Below are 19,725 nucleotides of genomic sequence, written 5' to 3' on the forward strand. Positions count from 1 at the left end.
ACTGTCAGTGCCGCTGTAAATTCTGTTACATCCAGACATGCTCTAAGCTGATTATTTCAGCAGACATTTTCCTCACGAGAGAGGCACGAGATGCTCGTTTGCATCGCTGATTGCTTGTAATCACAACTGAGCTGCAGACAAAGATGCTGCGAGCAGTGACTACTCATTAATACAGATGCTGTGTAACATTTATGGTCACGGATAATTCACACAAGGACGTCTAAGGATGTGTTCCCCGGCTCACAAAAAACAAACTTGGAGGATGATGGGAAAAGTTGCATGTAAAGTGTTGCCGCTGCTGTCAGTTGTCATTTGCTGCAGTGGGGCATCACTGAATGCTTCTTGATGCTGGAGCAGCTGAAGTGTAAGCTTTAAAGGGCCTCATTGCAAGCCAGTCTAGTCAAATTTAAACATATGATGATTTGGATTGCAACACAGACAGTTTACTCATCTTCTTTGTCTTGCAAGTGGAAGTGTCTCAGTCCATCTTGTAAATATTTGCAGTCTGGGAGGCGACATTTGGATGCTTCAACAGCTTTGCAGAACAATGTTTAGATTCTTTCCAACATGTGCAGTAAAGTGATCTTCTTGTATTGTCATAACATATTGAGTCCACAAACACTGTATTTGTTGAGGATGCGCTATAGTCAAATCTACCACCTAAACCAAGCAACCTCGCCATGACCATAAATCTTTGTCGGCAGGACGCAGGGGATCACTCGGTTTGATTCTGGACAGGTTAACAGTTCAACCCTATCACCAGATGACAGGAGTTTGCAGCAGCTTTTAAAGGATCTTTGAAGAGGATAAACAGCTCTTTAAACGGATGTAGAACAAGTCATAAACCCAGACTGTGTTTGTCTGGTTTTAATGGATTGACTTGGCACGTGCTCTGTGGCTCAAAGCTGCTCATTCAGGTACCAGATAGGAGGGGAATCCTTTTATCAGCAAGACAAGGACAGGACGGTTACAAAAAAACACAGAAGCCATACTTACGCATTCACTCGATTACACAACAGAACCATGCACACACGTCGACAACTACACATGCTTTGGTTTGTAACTAGTTCAAGTAAAGTACTTTAAGGGTGCCTTCACACTTGCCTTGTTTAGTTCTGTTAAAGCGAACTCTGATGCATTTGCTCTGCTAGTACTGTTTGTTTGGTCAAATGCAACAAACAAACTGACCCAAACTGCTTGAGAGATGGGTCTCAGTCTGCTTACAAGTAAACTGCAGTACGGTTCACTTGAGCTCAAATGTGAACGCTACGCATGGACCAAAGACACGGCCCAGGGTTAAAATGACAGCAAAAATCAAATATAAAAGCAGAATATAAAAATACATATTCAAAATGTATTCAACCCAGCATTTAACATTTTGGTTTTGAATATTTGAGTTCAATCACGTGATATACTGTATCATGAAAGCTGTTCAACCAAGTTCTGCACAGCCTTTGGTCCCATGGCAAAAATACCAGTGTGAAAAGTGTGTTTTTATTTATTGTTTTTTTTTTAAATACTTGGTCGAGACAAGTGTACAGAACCACAAGAATGATGGCAGCCTAAATGTGTCTCTTCAAAGTTGGCTTGATTAAAAACTTCCCAGTGTGCTTGGAGTAGTTTTTAGTATATCTAAAAACTCATTTTTAAGGTCAGTTCCCTGCATATTGCAGTCACTCACCTTCCCAGTTATTCCAGTGTTTTTGGATAAGCTTGCTGCTCCCTTAATTACCAGACATCATGTAATGTTGAAGAAACTAAGATGTGGTAATGAGTCCCTTTGCGCCCACACCTTCTTTGTATATTCAGCTAGTCAGACGTATCCTAGTCATAGTGCTCCTGTAGGGACTGTCACACTGTTATTACCTACACAGCACAACACAGCCATAGAGGGGGACCTGGTGGCAAAGGAAATGAAAAAAAGATAGAAAGGTAGAGAAGGAAAGGTGTAGCAAGGGACTGCAGAAGCAAGCAATAAGGCGATGTGTCATTCTTCCAGGAGCTGTGCACATTTCTAATAGCGCACTTTTAACTAATGGCTTGTAGACAAGGTGTGGCAGGGTGGCCCTGATTGTTTCCATCAAGAAAATTAGTGTTGGTGTCATCACGATGCAAAGTGCTGTATTCCCAAGATGCTAGATCATCACGCTGCATGAATACATTAATGTCATTCAGACACTCTCTTTCTGTATGATGTATTTTTTAAGTCATGTTCACTGCTGCTCCTGGGTGTAGAATCCACTTTAATAGAGTTTTCCACTGCAGCATTGACACTGCCCTGATGTGTTGACCAGGTCTCAAGTGAGTTGGGATTTAGGGAAAAAGGGAATGTGTACATCTTCAGGCAGGTTTCTTCCACACAGCTAATGATTGACCAGATGACTCATACAACTGTCCTTGTGTTGCCAAATTTGTCTTCCATGAAATATGTGCCGCTCAGGAGTAACTAATGTTTATCAGTGAGGCGTTATCGGTGATGCAGCCAAACCTTCAGGCGATTAACAATGTAGTGCTTGTTTAGTTGAGACATACAGGACCTTCCTTGGGTAAGTAGGACATTGAGGTTAATTCTGTTGGTAGTAGCTGAGTTGTGGTTTCCCATGGTTTGGTTTGGAATCTTTAACCCCATATTTTCTTCCACACTTCATCGTAATCCGCTTGTCTTCCCCTTTTCATTCCCTTTGTCACACAGCGCTGTAGTGTCATACTATAGCATTGCAAATGGTAGCACAAGAGATGGGTGTGGAATCGATTTTTTTTTGTTTGCTTTGCATCCTTCATCAATGGAAACACTGATTATTGTGTACCAATGCTAGAAACATGGCTGTTCAACTTAAGATCGCTGTAAACAAGGCATTCTTCGGACAGTAGTTAGTGTCGCCTTTGTATGCAACAATGCACACCTTTGATTCATTTTTTACCACTTATCCTGTTATAACTATTTCCAGTCACACCTATGGACAATTAAGAGTCTCAATTAACCCTCCATGTATGTTCTGGACTGTGAGACAATGCACACCATTACGAAAATAAATCCTTAACATCAAGGAGGACCTGACTCTCAGTCATACATCAGTTGTTGTTTTTGCGTCTTGGCCTTTGCCCTCACCGACAATTTAAGTTAGACAGACTGATGACACAGCTTGCCGATGTAGGGATTACGCTTGTACATCCTGCTCAAGGCCCTGGGGAATGCCATGCTGTATCATTCTGTCAACAGTTAGCTCTGTGGAGACAGCTCCACTTTCCGTGCGTTCACTTTTGTGTGTGTTTGCGCGCAATACCATATTTCACGTTGCGCTGTCGCTTTGTGCCAAAACCAACTAGCCAGCTTCCTCCCCTGTCTTTTCCTTGCCTCGGAAAGTTCACCACAATGCGGCCCCCGATGATGTGGTGCTGAGCTTTTGAGATCTACTTCAGTGGTCCCCAAAATACCTCCATCATCATCTTGACTACAAACATGCCTTTTCGGGACACAAAAGTAAGCTGGTCCCCCATAAATCTTTTGGACACGGGGAAGTCTCAACAAAGATTTGATGCGATGCTGTGGACACCCAGAGCACCATGTTGGTTTATCTTTGGCGGTTGAAAGAGAAACAACAATGTCAGTGGCGTGTGGTCAACATTATCCTTGTAATAAATACCAATAACAAATGTGTGATAAAGCAATGTTGTTTATGGTCACAAAAAGAACATTTTTGATAGCCCCCCTTTAGCTGAGAGATTCATATCCCTAATAATCAGAGATTTAGCATTTCAGTTGATGAAAGTGTAGTTGGTTGGAGTGATTGGTCAACCAACGGACGCATTTCCCACAGACGACTGGCTTTTCAATGGCATTTCTTCTTAAGTGTATGTTGTTCCTTTTCCCCTTAAATGATCCAGAACTCAGTGCTGGGTCCACTCCATAGCTCTCAGCACCGTGAAGAGTTTGCACAGGTTTCATGGTAACTTTATATAGTACAACAATACAACAAAGCTATAGTCACCAGGTGTGTGTACAAAAGCAAATAACCTCCAATGTATCTTAATATCTCTGGTTTAAAAACATTGGTATTAACAGCTGAGGCTGTAGGCAACCTCCCGTTGTAGTTTTTTTAAATTAAAGTGCTCATGACACCAAAACACATGTTAATCTTTTTATTTTTATCAGTGAAAAACTATACTGAAAGGCATGTTTCCTATGTTAGATGTGTGCTTGAATGTTGACTTTTGTTAAGGTGTTGTCACTAAAAACTGTCTCCTTCCGTAGTCTGAAGCAGAATGCGGAAGTGACGTCAGACCCGGGACACCCCCTCAATTGCTTCAATTGTCATGTTGTGGTGGCTCATTTTTTGTTGAATTCCTTTTGCTCAAACACTCTAGCAGAAGGAGTAAGCATGTTCACCTTTCCAAAAGACCCAATTTGCCGCGATAAATGTACCTGGCCAGTTCAATGAACAAAAAGGCAAAATGTACACCGTCAAATTTGTCGTTATTGTGCTAGGCACACTTCGAGGACAATTGTTTTGTTAATTTTCGTCAGTTAAAGGAAAGTTTGGAACTGAGTGTGTATTGGCAGAGGGTGCTTCTACTATCAGCTGTCCCAGCTTTCTTTCCTCGACCCAGACCGGGTGCGAGTGAAAACAGAACCACAGATGCAGACGCCATAAGATGGGAGTTGCTACATTTAAAGTATTGTGAGTGGTCAGCATCCAACAACTTTATCTACCTCAGCATGAGCTTTAAAGTGTTGGTTGCACTACTCAGCGGTCAGTGTGAAACTCATGCATGTTACACTTGCCTAATTGTTGTTTACAATGGACTCATGGCTGACAATTTTGCTCTTTACCACTATTACAATTAGGGGTGTCAAATTAATGTATTTCAATTAATTGTAGTTAATGAGGTACAATCACATTTAGTGCATGTGTGAACGGATGTGTGAACTTCAGCGCTTTATATGGACCTGATGTTTTATTAGATTTTTATTTTCTAATTATTTGGAGGTTGACAAAAGAACACAGCAATAATTCCCCCGGTAGTCGAAACTCAAGGTTGCAGGCAGCACTTGGGACTAGTCTGTTCAAGTCTGTTAAAAAAAAAATTGACATTATAAATTATAATTATAAAACCACTTTATTTTGTTTGTTTTGCTTATTGTTGTATATAAATCTTTTGAACTGCCACATAAAGTAATGAATTTAAATGAAAATACCTCAAAGTGAGGGCTTGTTTTAGCTTACCTAAGCTACATATAGCTTACATGTTTAGGTGAGATTAATTAGATGGATTAATTACAGATCATAATTAATTAATCTCTCAATATTTTTTTATTTCTTGACTAATTACACTAATTACACTAATTACAACATTGGTTTTATTGCTGGTGTGTAGTACAATACTCTATACTGTACTTGTTAATAATCATTACTGTTCAAATCATTATTAAAGTTTTAAAAATGACTTGTTATATGTATTTGGTCCAGATCTAAGTACAGAACACAACCTAAGTCCGTTGGATCTGAATTTGAGTGTACGTACAAATTTTTTTTTATAACACTCATTCAAAATGCTATTATTTAGACCGCCCCAAAATCTCGATACTGACCCCCCTTGGTGAGAAGAACAGTGTTGTCCCCCCCCACACACACACTCTCCCCCTGCCCGTCACTTCAGTGGAGAGCTCTCTCTCAGATCAACACTAAACTGCCTCCGTAGTCTCAGTGAGTGTTGCAGGAAGCACTCTTAGCGACGTGGGCTTAGCCTCCCAGTGCTCATTGCATATTCATGGCGCCCTTCAGCAGTCCACGGCATCAGCTTATAAAAAGAAAAAAAAGACATATAAATGACATTCTCACTTGAATTATTTACACTCGCATTGTTAACACTTGTGAATATATTTGAGCTTGTGCATTAATGTTTCATATTTTTAAAAGAAAAAAATTCTTTGCTTCTGCAGGCGGTAAAGTTTTGGGAGCGCCTTTGGCCGCTGGCGAGGAGGCCACCTTCTCATGAGCCTGAGCGGTTATTTAACACTTTTATGCATCACTTCACTGCCACACAAAAGCTGTAAAGACACTTAAGCATCGCAAGCAGGAAGCTGAGGGGCTGCGGTTTGTCTTTGGAGTGGAGAGCATGGCAGCGGGGCAGAGTAGCCTGCTGAACAATGTGTCAGATAAAAATCCATTATGCTACATCGCGGCCGCACGGCATCAAGCTGCAACCACTAGAATCCTTTTCAATAAATCAGTAAGGAGAACAACACTGACTGTAAGTAATCCAGTAATCATATGTTAGGAAGAGGCAAACAAAATAATGGTAGAGTGGAACACACCAAACTGTGTCCAAAGTGTGAATATTTAGTGTGAGAACCATTTGTTATCTAACACTGCCTTAATCCACTTGTGAATGGAATTCACCAGAGCTGCACAGGTTGTTATTGGAATCCTCTTCCACTCCTCCGTAATGACATCACGCATGAGGATGCCCCACAGGTGCTCAGTTGGGTTCAGGTCATACTTGGCCACTCCATCACCTTCACCTTCAGCTTTCTCAGTAAGGCACTTTGGAGAGCTCTTTATCATGTTGGAAAAGTGCCATGCGGCCCAGTTTTCCAAGGGAGGGGATCGTGCTGTACCTTACAATGTCACAGTAGATATTGGAATTCGTCTTTCCCTTAACCTACTGCTACCGCCATCATGCTTGACTGTAGGCAAGACACAATTATCTTGCTTGTCACTTGTTTTGCCAGCTATTTAGACAATAATGGCGGTGTGTTGAGTCTTCTTCAGTGGATAGTACATAGTGAATCTACACTGCTATACAAGATGTATGCATGAAAGACTTCCAAGCTTTAAAATGCTCACATTATTAAGGGTTGACTGCTGTGTGACACAAACACAAGCCGTTCCTGCAGTTGGAATCCTGTGAGCATCCATGTCCTCCTGCTCAGATTGAATAGCCAACATGCTCCAACACAGCTGGGGATTCGAGATGGAGGCCGAGGTTGACAGCGATGATGTGCTGCTGGGCTCCATGGGGGGCAATGAGCTGGCAAGCCAACAATGGGGTGTTGAAGGCTTTAGGTTGACAAAAATGATCCTTTTTTAAGAATGGTTTGCTACTTGGTTACTATGTGGGCTGCTGATGAATGCAGTGATGAAGCATTGGAAGCTGGGAGAAACTATTACCACTGTTACACTAAGTGCTGCACTTTGCCACAGTACGCTTTACAACACCGAATCGTGATTGTGTGGCTGTTTATGCAAGCAAGCTAGCTTGTGTCTGATGAGTCTCTCTTGACGAGTCAACTCTTGACTGCTAAAAGGGGCCTATAGAGGATCAGTGTTCCATGCAAACTGTATGTCAGAGCTAGTGTCATTTACAGTGAATGTAATGGCGTTAGTAAATTGCAACATAGTCAAAGATGGTTCAAAACGGGGATAACAAAAGACAAAAGGGTTTTGGTGTCATCTGTGAATGCTGATATTATTTGGGGAATCTTTCCCGAAACCACCACAGAGGGTGTTCATTATCTGCACTGCTCCTCCACTAATTATTCTTATGGTTATGGGGGATAATTACCATTTCACTGCCTAACATCCACACTGCCTGCTTGGCTCCAAATCACTCACAGGGCTGTCAATGGCTGCTCTATTGCAGTCTCATCAGTCTAATTATAGGATTTCCAACTTGTGAAAACTGTGAATTCTCCCATTATGTCCCGTGATTGTGGCTGAGATGCTGAAAGTCAGCAGGAGCCTTTGCGTGCCCAGACTGTTAATTTAAAGCTCTGCCTTATAGCGACGTAAATCAGAGGAATTCCATTCTTTTGAACCAACAAGAAGTTTGTAAAATAGAAGCAAGGCTTACTATATGTGTGCGTGTGTATGTGTGTGTATAAAATATATATACAGTATATATATGTGTGTGTTTGTGTGTGTGTGTGTGTGTGTGTGTGTGTGTATATATATATATATATATATATATATATATATATATATATATATATATATATATATGTGCTTATATATATGTGTGTGTATATATATATATATATACACATATATATATATACACACACACAGTGTTTCCTCGTTTATCGTCGGGGATAGGTTCACTTGAGCTCATAGTGAAGTCCGTGAACTTTATTTGTTTACAGTTATTATATATGTTTTAAGGCTGTAAAGCCCCTCACAATACACTTCATACACTTTTCTCAGACAGGCAATAACATTTTCTCACATTTTTAACACTCTCAATGTTCAAATTTCATTTGAATTTTGAATTTCGTCCTGCCGCCGTTCGGCTGTAGCATTTTTGTATCCTTGTTCATCTCCCGCCATCCTCCTCCTCCTCGTCCTACTCCTTGGACCGAAGATTCATTTACCCTGTTTGCTGCTTTTTAAAAATTTCTTCTATTGTTTATTGGCGGCTAGCAAGGATCTCACAAAGTTAGGTACTTTGTTAGCGTCCGCACGAACGACATTGATTAACAATGGTCTAACAGCCTATCAGGACACAGAACACAGTTAGCCAATAAGGACTGTTGTGGCTCTATATTTAGCTGCCTATTTTCTACTGTAGGTTCTTAATATGTTCGTACAGGCGCGTGAACACACTGAGACAGGTGGAGCTACACACGTCTTCAACATGAGTAAAAAACAACCTCTACTGGTAGCAGTAGTAAATACAATAACAGACGCATACAACAGAGCACCGATAGATCGCTCTCATCCACCACAAGGACACAAAACACAATGTGTGTTCATACGCTGTCAAAAAAAGGCAAAATTGCACTTAAAAAAATCTGAGAAACAGCGAATTCGCAAGTGGTGAACCGCAATGTAGCAAGGGAACACTGTATATAACATTTATATATACGTATATCCACATGATTTCCTTATAACTCTACCATGAGTCATAAGTTATAATAAGATAATAACATAAGTTATTTTGCAAAATGAATTAATAGAAAACAGCTGCTATTTTTGACTTGTGCTGAACTTGGTAGAGTGTGTCAAAGTGCTTCTTGATCCCTTTGTGGCATTTTGGGGTCACAGCCTGCAGCTGAGCAACGTTGTTGTTGTCTGCCGCAGCTCTACCGAAACAACCTAATCAGGGGACGATGTTCATAACTGCTCTGAAACAAGGAGCCATAGAGCTGTTTTGAAGTCAGCAACAGCAAAGAGGGTACAAAAGAGGGTACAAGGGCCGGGGGTCACGAGGAGCATGTGACAGACAGCCGGGTCAATCCGGCGGAATGTGGGCCACAGAGGACCTCATGACGGATAGGATGCACGTTCTCTTTGACCCCAATTACTGGAGGTGTTGCCCCCCTTCACACACACACACACACACACAGACACACACAAAAAGTTCTGATGAGACTGTCCATCTGTTTCGGACCTGTTATGACTAGCGTGTGCTTCATACATACAATATCTCACTTCTCAGTGAAGGTTGCATAGCAAATAACATCACCATTTTCTTTTTAATATCATTTTACATCTCGTAGCAAAGAAATCCGAATGTGCCACTAATCAACTCAGTGGCTACCATCTTGGACACGGGTGTCCAATGACTGGCCCACCGACCATTTGCTGCCTGCAGCTCATGTTTCTTTGTCTCGTGGCACATTCTAAAAATTAATAAATATTTAAAAAATAACCTAGTGATATGAGAAAACACTGAAATGCTGAATGTTACAGTACATGACCATAATACTATTATTTCTTCCGTCAGTTACAACACAAAGCTGAAATAATTTGATGTAAGTGTCTCAACATATCAAATGGGATTTTTTGTGTACAGATACAGATTTTGTGACTTTATTTCTCAATAATAATAAAAAAATCCTGAGAATAATTAAAATAAATCTTGGGAAAAACCTACAAAATAAAATCTGTGAGATGCATTTTGATAAAAGAACTTCAGGCCTGTGTTGGATTCAAACCCAGATGGCTGCTCAGGCAATTTAAGGAACATCGCATGAGCTACTGAAGCGCAGTGATAAAATATTAGGTTGTTGTATGTTTTTATGTCTTTAGGTATATGAAAATGATTCTGGGAGGTGACTCTTTTTGTTGTGTGCTTGTCTTCAAACTGAATATGATCGCAGCCTCTGTGCCAAAATACCAGGATGTTTTTAATTGTGAGCTAGATTGATAGTTCCATAGATAGCAATCTGGCGGTTGCAGTAAATTCACATTTCCTGACCTCCGTCTGTCCATTTTTCCACAGAGATGCTGATGGACTCCACCACAGCTACAGCAGAGCTCGGCTGGACCGTCTATCCGGTGTCAGGATCCAGTGACAACAGCGTGAGTGCCATCATCCATAATTTCCAGCATCATTTCCACCAAAATGTCAAAGTCTTATTTTAGGCAACATGTGTGGTCGCCCTCTCCCTTTTTGTAAGCGCAAGCTCTTGTGTACTTTTGTTCAATCCCCAGGACAAATGCACTTCTTGCTCTGTGCCACTGTTTGGGTTTCTCACTCTGAGGTCAAAGTTCAAGCCATGAGCCCAGCACCAGAAACTAAACCCATGGGGTGTTTGAGGCGTGCTGCCTATCACTGTCACGTCACTTCTATTATTTCTACACAGTTGTTGATTTTTACATCATTTGGAATTCGATCACTCTAATACAGTCATCCCTTGCCACGTTCCAATTCTGCAGTTTCACTCTCTATCACGTTTTTTTTCAAAAATATATTAATTGGTAAATCATGCTCTTTCGTGGTTGCATATGGCATATTAGTATGCGTTATTTAAGAATATTTTATGTATTTTTGCTTAAGTGAAGCATAAAAGTATAAAAATGGCTGAATGAACTAAAATAAGGCATTAAGAAGACGCATTGAAATTGTGATAGCAGTATTCTACACTGGTCACTAGGTGTCAGTAGGTGAAACATACAAGCACCAGACTTGATTGCCGGAACAACAGGCTTTTATTGCAGGTTTGAAGTATCTCACAACAGGCACAATAATGATAATAACCATCAATCCTATCCCAGCTGTCTATGAGTGATAGAGGGGTACACCCTGGACTGGTCACCAACCAATTGGCTGCAGGGCACATGCAGACAAGCAACCATTCACGGATGGACAATTTAGAGCCTCTAATTAACCTATCATGCATATTTTCTGGAATGTGGGAGGAAGCCGGAGTACCCGGAGAGAACCCACGCACGCATGGCGAGAACATGCAAACTCCACACAGAGATGTTCCAAGAAGATACAAACCCAACGTCTCCTGAATGTGACGCCAACATGCTAACCACTGTGCCACAGCGCCACCCAAATAACAACATAATAATCCTAATAATAATAAAATAGCCTTCTCTCAATTCTGAACCCCCAACGTCACTTCCTTTCACACGTTCATAACAAATTTATAGGAATCCTACTTTGCGGAAATCCACTGCGATAAACGAGGGATTACTGTAGTCATATCAACTTGGCTTGGCCATTTCATAAAATTTCCATGATTGATACATTGGGAAAAGTAGCAAACAATTAAATTGTTATTTTTTATAAATAAAATATATCAACAGCGCCAGTCAAAAGTTTGGAGGTACCTTCTCATTTAAGGATGAAAAAGTGTCTCTCACCTTTTGACTGGTACTGTGCAGTTACAATTACACTATAGTTAATGGTATATACAATACTATACAATTATTTACTGTAAGATCCATTGTTAATTACATTTATTTGTGTAGGTGTGAAATGTGTAACATTTTTTTGGGCCGTTTTAAATAAATAATGACCAGTCATAATGTTATCCTGTTGGTATATAAATATAAATATATATATATATATATATATAAATATATATATATATATATATATATATATATATATATACACACACTAGGTCCCCAACTTACGAACACAATTGGTTCCAGACGACCGTTCTTATGTCGAATTGTTTTTAAGTAGGGGAAAAGGTAATATTACCAGTGATATAGGTACTACATGTATGTGTGTACATATACAGTATATGCGTATGTATGTAAATATGAGTTTGGATGCAGTAGTAATATTAAACGAGGATAATTAATGAAAAAAACAATAATAAAAATGATATAATAATACGTAATGATAAATGTTATTTACCTTTGAAGAGGAGTGGTCGAGCACACGTCGTTGTGGTGGAGGAGGAGGAGTTATTGAAAAAAAGGACAAGTCGTCGTCGTTAGACTCTTCTAAAAGAGGTGGTGTTCTGTGGGTGGTGTAGAAATAAGCAGGCCTATTATCTCTTCATAAACTTTAATCACACGTTCTGTCCGGGTTGTACAATTTAGCTTTCCATTTAGCTTTATCTCCCCAGCGTCTAACTCTTCCTCTGTTGGTCCCATTAGCTCTAACGCTGCCTCTGTTGGTCCCATTAGCAGTGTCACAGTGCCCTCTACTGGTCAAGCATGTACAGTAGTAGTATAAATACTGATTGAGCGACTACAAGGCAAAATAAAATAAAATATGGAGCAGTCGGCTTGTGTTCGTATCCGCGAATGTTTGCTAGTCGGGTGTTTGTAAGTTGGGGACCTAGTGTACTGTACATGGGGCCGCACGGTGGCCTAGTAGTTAGCACGTTGGCCGCACAGTCAGGGTTCGAATCTCCGTTGGACATCTCTGCGTGGAGTTTGCATGTTCTCCCAATGCATGCGTGGGTTTTCTCCGGGTTCTCCGGTTTCCTCCCACAATCCCCCTGCGATTGCCTGGCAACCAGTCCAAGGTGTACCCCGCCTGTCGCCCGAAGTCAGCTGGGATAGGCTCCAGCATACTCGCGACCCTAGTGAGGATAAGCTGCATAGAAGATAGATGGATATATATATATATATATATATATATATATATATATATATATATATATATATATATATATATATATATATATATATATATCCATCTATTGTTTTGTTTTGTTGGTTTATTAAGGACTGAAATTTTATAAACTTGGCAAGTTGGCAGTGCACTTCATTTTGCCGCCATTGCTTCAAGATGCCATTGATCAATAATCTGTGCAATCTATGCAATCAATTTAATAGTCACTATGCAATGTATTCTAACAACATGTTATGCTGGATAAATTGTTAATTTAAAAAATGTTTAACGAGAAAATGAGCAATATTTATAACGTAAGTAACACTGTTCACAAATAAAAATAGGTAATTGTTTCAAAATTTGGCAATCAGTCCACTCTGACTGCTAAAGATGTCTGAGTAGTTAGTTAGTTATTTGTTTTGTTCTTCCATCAATGATGCTGCTGTGACCCATTGAACCATCACAGACTGAAAGCTAAATAGTTTGCTTATGTGCAAGCCGCTCGGACGTGAACGTCTTCAGGCGATGGTGTTGTTTGATGCGCAGCATTTCCACCGAGTCTGCCAGGACTCTCATTCTTCCTGGCCACATATAAGACAGGCCCGCGTGCACGGCGGGCCAAAACCAGTGTCTCGGCCTCGCTCGCTTCTTTCTGCACCATGAGATTTAGACTTCTTAGGATGAGACCAAAAGAGGGAAAACACGTAGTAGACTTATTTGTTGGAGACCTCCCAAAAAACCCCACTGCCAATTTGACTCAATTATTTATGCTTCTGTGGTTTGTAATAAAGATGGTTTGAATTAGCCCCCATCGTGCTATGTCTTGTTGGACCGACTAGAGAGCTGGCCTTCAACAGTTCCGTGATACAGCTTTAAAGATGTCTCCTCCATCCTGAGGGCCTGCTGTCGCCTTCCTGATGCTTCGTACAACGCTTCCTTTCCTCTCACCGCCTCTGGAGTCGGTCTGCACACACACTAACTACAACTCATCCCCTCAGACCTCAAGTTTTTATCTGAAGTACCTATGGCCATATTGTAGCCAGCAAGGCTTATTTACTTAACTGCAGAGAGTACAAGGCATATTAGGCGTCTTTATTAGTGGGGGTGGAGTATTCATTAACAGGAGGCCTTAGTTTGTAAAAATGTATACTTATGATAAATACATGTTTAAAAAAAAATTTCAGTAGATAATGATACTTAATTTAGATTATCTATCATTTAGTATGGTGGTTCCCAAACTTTTCACTTTTCACAGTTAACAAAACATTTTTCATCTTCATTAACTTGAAATATAGAAAATGATTGATTAGTTAATTCATTTTATAGTAAGTAAGTCATCCTGTTTCCAAAATATGCATTTTGCATGGTCAAATTTTGATTAAAGCTTTACATGAGCACTGATAAATAGATAACTATTCGTCCTACACATCTTTTATTCCAGCAGGAGGTTGGGATCGTTCCATTTGAATGGGTTGAACTTGAGCTTCACTTTTGTCCATCTGCATTCGCTATGATTTGTCATCCTGACACGCACATACGGTACATTGACAGGTTTTCACAATGCTGGGGTTTGGAACACCAATGTCAATGACATCTTCAAGATCAAATGAATAATGCGCAACATAATCATCAAACTTACTCATTTGGTCCTATAACTCACAGAGAGCAATGAAGAACTTGTCTCTGTCTCCTTCCTTCTCTGTGCTCTGACTGTGCGCGTTGCTCTCTGAGGCCTTCCCGGCGCACTCGTAATTGTGAGTGTCAGGCGCTAATTGTTTTTCATTTTTATTCACGTACCCCCATAACAATTGGTGTACTCCTGGGGGTACGTGTACCCAACTTTGGGAACCTAGGATTTAGTATAATGTGTATTTTAGTAGGTAAATATATTTAAATGTCCTATTAATCAATCAAAAGAGTGGCCTCTTCATTTAATGTAAATATTTTCATGATGAAATAAATCATCTAAAAGCTTTATTTTTTAAATGTTTAGTAGCGTTTGCTCTGGAAGGTTCTTATCCTTAAAGTTCACAATGTCAGCTTTACAGATGCCATGTCTGCTGTTCAGTTTGTGTTGTGGTAATGACGTCTGTTGATACACTTAGTGTTATCAGTTAGTAAAGGTAATAACTGGATTGATTAATTGGGCATATCAACAAATCATGTAATTTATATGAATTTATATTATCGTTATATATCATAAATATGTTTCCCAGAGGATGTGCATGTGGATAGAGTATCTCAAACTCACAAACAACAATCTCGTAAAGTTGTTCAATTCTTAAAGATCAATTAGGTAAGTACTATTTCCGAGGGGGAAATAACAGAAGTTTATTTACAGTGATTATTTCTTCAAATGCACATACAACCTGCTGATTAATTGTGGCATGGCGTTTAATAGAGGAGAGGCCACTGTTTGAAGGACTAAATTGAAAGAAGGGTCAAAATTGTATCCATTTGTTGGATAAAGTTCTTTTGGAAAGCCTCCAGCTCTGGAAAAGCCGCCTCTTGAGATGCAGTGCAAAAAGAACCAGCAACGAAGCGCTTGCATTTAGTCAGGTATGGATGGCGTTGAGAGTTTATGATTTTACAGTGATGTGGCTGAGCACAGTGGATTAGAACAAATGAAGCGCAATGCACATAGATCGTCACCCTGAGGCCCGGTGCAACAGGTGGAGAACGGGAGCTTGCTCTCCTTCATTGTAGCAGCATGAGGCGCCTTACAGAAGCTATTCTCTTACACACACACTCACACATGCATGCAGTATATCCATGCCAGGTTCCCCGGGCTCAGCCAGTGGATCAGTAACTGCCAGCGGAACAGTTCGTGAGCTTCATGAAATCAATCTCGACATGACATCAGATACTCCGCAGCGCAATGGAAACGCAAACAAGTACGTGTAAAATATGAAGTAAAAAATGTTCTGGCATTCAACTGCCGCTTTATGATATATTAGAATGTCAAATTAGTCACATAGGAATTTTCCTTCCTGCGCCCACAGCTCATCTCATATGAATCTGGTCTTGCTTTTAATTCTGAAAAAAAAAAAAAAGGCAGCCAAACGTAACCCCAAAGACAACCAGTGGAAAACGTGCATCAAGCGTAATTTGTCTCCAGGCATTGCGGGACGTCCTGACACCCACACTGGCTAAGCGGTGCAGACAGCATGTTTGCACTATTGTGTACATGCGAGCGTAATTTAAGGAATAAAGTATGCAGAATTGTGGTTCCATGAATTTAGGGTGACAGGCAGAAAAGACGTTAATGTATTAGCTTTGTCCAAGCAAATTTAGATTCATGTTGATTTGCTGTGTCCACACAATATTCAAAAAAGCCCTGAGTTAAAACAAAATTATGCAGTTTGAAGATTTTTTTTTACTTTTAAGTCAATCTTGCAGTTATTAATGTATGGTTGTATAATGAACCGCAAATAGGACGTGGCATTTACTGGAAGTAGGCACTAATTGGAGAGAGGCTGCTATTTCTGAAATATGAAAATCTATTATACTTATTAACTTATACACAACAACTGGGCATAAGAAAGTGGAAAGGGAAACGTACTGTAGCTGTCTTTGACCACAACCGCAAGTAGTTGATACACACGTAAACCCTCCTGCTAGCTTAACATTGACATTCTCCTCCGATTTTGGATGATTTGCAAAACTGTTGACTGTTGTAATTATTGGATTAGATTCAACTTCTCTCTTGACAGAATCCCGGTTTAGTCCCTAAATATGCCTCGCACACTTATTCAATACATTTGAAGTGTAAAACAGCTTCTACCACCGAACTGTGAAATGAAACGGTGGTGTCTAGTGATTATCCCACTGTTAACACCTAAGTGCTATACAATTAAGTGCAATACCAAGATGTAAACAACACAGTGGACTACTACTTGTGCAATTTTTTTTGGCAAATATGCACATTTTAACTGCTGCTAACTATGAAGAAATGCCAAACTGATTTTCATTGTTCTTGTAACAGTGACAGTAAAGTTGCACTATACTCTAATCTAATCTAATCTAATCTAATCTAAAATATACTGTAAGTACTCACCGCTAATGAATGACTGATGATCCACGTTGCTTGCCTGTTGTAATTCCAGCAACTATTTGAAATCATATGTTAACTTGTGTTCACCTCGCCGCAAGTTTTGAGGGCGGGTTGACGGTCCAAACTAGTGGTTCTGTAGCGATACAGACTTTGGCGTCTCACAGCACTATGTTGCATTCAAGGATCGCCGAACATAATGTGAAGTCTCCGTGCTTGACAAAATAACAACATTATCAGTGAAACGTAAAGACATAAACACAACGGCACAACACAACAGCAACAGAACCGATGTTGTAATACTGGTAAGGCGCAAACTGCTCAGCCAGCATTAATAGAACTGATGAGTTCATAGTAAACAGCAGTACAGCAAGTGTGACACGCATGCGTTTCACACCAACAGCTGAGTAGTGCTACCAACATTTTAAAGCGCATGCAGCGCTAGATAAAGGATTCTGGATGCGGAGCACTAATGATACTTCAAATGCAGCTACTGACGTAAAAATTACATTAGGAGGTTACCTACAGCCACAGCTGTTAATGCCAATGTTTTTGACCCGGCGATAATTAGAGACCATGGTGGTTATTTTTTTAAAATAAACTAAGTAAAGTTAAGAGAAAGTCCTGAATGTAATGTTAATAAAACAGTCAAAAATCAAGAAACCAAACGAAACAAAACAACATTTGTTTGCTTATGATTTTAACTTTTAAAAAGACAGATGGAGACATAGTGTCAGATGACTTCATCCGTTGATGCACATGCCTTCAAGTACCGGCCAGCTTCGCAGACTTAAGTGGCTACTGGCCAGTGTGTTTTCTTCTCAAGTGGACCTAAGAAATGCCATGAAGATCGGGTCCGACCTCATGACCCACTCGCCGCTACATTCAAGTACTGTCAACAGCGGCCACTTAGAGAGAGGCATGCGCGGCAGGGAGCACCAGAGCTGGTCTCCTGCTCAGGCGGGGGAAACACGGCGAGGCGGCGTCTTTGGGTTTGGTTTTAATTACAGCTCCGCCGAAATGTGCTGTAACGCCATAAATCTTACCGTCTCTAAGGGACGTGCGGCACAACAATATAGAGGAAGGCAATGTGTAAGCATAATGGGAAATATTTGATTGTATTATTTTAAAAACCTTTCAGTCCTTGACATGTATTTGTGGACAGACTGCTTTGGACTATGTTATATTATGAATGATTATCTTGTAAAGTCATGTAAAGAAAAGTGACTAAGGGACAAAGGTGATGTTAAAGTTCGTAACAGATTAATTTAAGCGACATTTTGCAATGATCACATATCTGTTGTTTCAAAGACAACCCAAGATCTACTACTTTAATTTGTAATGTAAGTGGACCAGCCAGGACACCTCCCATGTTCTATTAGTGCAAATGTCCGTGTGCAGCGCTTGTACAAAATAACTGTTCATTGTAAGATATGACCCTATTACAAAGATCAGCTCTCTTAACATTGAGCATGCATGTTCATTGACTTGGCTTCTTTTCTTTGTCATTTAACGAATGTATTCACCGTAAATGTTTTTTATTAACTCCACAAGATGAAAGTAGCTGCATGTGAAGTATCATGAGTGGTCAGCTTCCAGAAGCTTTAGCAAACTCTAGTTGTGCTTTAAAATGATGCTTGCGCTAGCCAGCTGTAGGTGTGAAACTCATGCGTGTTTAATATACTAGTTAATAAATGACCATATGGTCAAAGAGAGCTATGGGTTACTTTCCATTTTCTCATGCACTACATATCATTATTAAGGTAAAACAATTAGCCAATTCCAGAGTTTATAATGATCCATGAATGCTTCCAGTTGACGCCTCATCCTTTTTGCAGTTTAGGTACATACAGTAAACACCCGGCTCTAATTAGGCATTAACGGTATTTGTATTTACGACAGTGACTTGTAAGTAAATGACACTAGACAACCGTAGGTACAGCAAAACATAACAATGATGATATTTTCCGTGCTTGTGCTGTAAAGTTGTGTGTGTATGTGTCCTGCAGGACTTGGTCATTGTAATTGAATGCAAAGTGAGTTGTCTGACAAAATCCCCGCATCCGAAAACCGAGTGACTGCATGTCAATGAGGTTTCTTCTCCTTGCGTTTGTGTGAATAATTGATTTAGCTTTGTCAGTGATGAAGCGGCGATACGCGGCACGTACGTACGTAGCATCGTTGAAATTCCAACTGTGCATCAACACTATGCAATAAAATAGATGACTTCTATTTTTTTTGTGTTGAGAGTACGTTCACACAGGTTGCTGTACTCCTTTATCTGTGTGAGGCAGATGTACGGACATGTTGTGCCCATTTGAGGCCTCATACAGTATCTGTGCAGTCTGCCCCTCACAACACAGCATTGTATGTAGAAGCATTGCACAGTAGAAAGCAATGTAAAACAAATACTGTATATCTGATGGAATGGAAGCTACATACCAAGCTCCAGATATGCTGACATATATTATGATTAAGAATTTACTATTACTCACACTGAAGTGCCACTTGATTAGGTACACCTGCACAAGCTGAAGAGATCCAATACAAGAGCTGCATTAAACATTATCCATCCATCCATTGCCTGGTTTCCGTCCACATGGGTATTAAAACAAAACAGCTCTACAGCTAGAGCTTTCTTCCACAGCTCTACATTGACATACAATAATGAGTGAAGTAATATGTTATATGTAATAACATTTAATTGTTTAACATATGCAATTATTTTAATTCATATTTTTATCATGTAGTTATTACCGTAATTTCCAGACTATACCGCACCGGTGTGTAAGCCACAACCACTAAATTTAAAGACAAAAAGATTTGTACATAGGTCGCACCTGTCTGTAAGCCGCAGGTGTCCA

General features: G+C 40.0%; 1 protein-coding gene across 4 annotated transcripts in view; it reads left to right on the top strand.

Moving 5' to 3' along the window:
• ephb2b (eph receptor B2b) overlaps positions 1-19,725 on the top strand; it is a 139,457-nt gene that overhangs the window by 46,340 nt on the left and 73,392 nt on the right. For all 4 annotated transcript variants that reach the window (XM_054783625.1, XM_054783627.1, XM_054783626.1 and 1 more), the window contains exon 2: positions 10,225-10,304. In XM_054783625.1, coding sequence (XP_054639600.1) covers positions 10,225-10,304 — 80 coding nt within the window. The remainder of the gene's footprint in view (positions 1-10,224; positions 10,305-19,725) is intronic.

Source organism: Dunckerocampus dactyliophorus, chromosome 8 (assembly GCF_027744805.1).
Source record: "Dunckerocampus dactyliophorus isolate RoL2022-P2 chromosome 8, RoL_Ddac_1.1, whole genome shotgun sequence".
In the NCBI taxonomy this organism is placed as follows: domain Eukaryota; kingdom Metazoa; phylum Chordata; class Actinopteri; order Syngnathiformes; family Syngnathidae; genus Dunckerocampus; species Dunckerocampus dactyliophorus.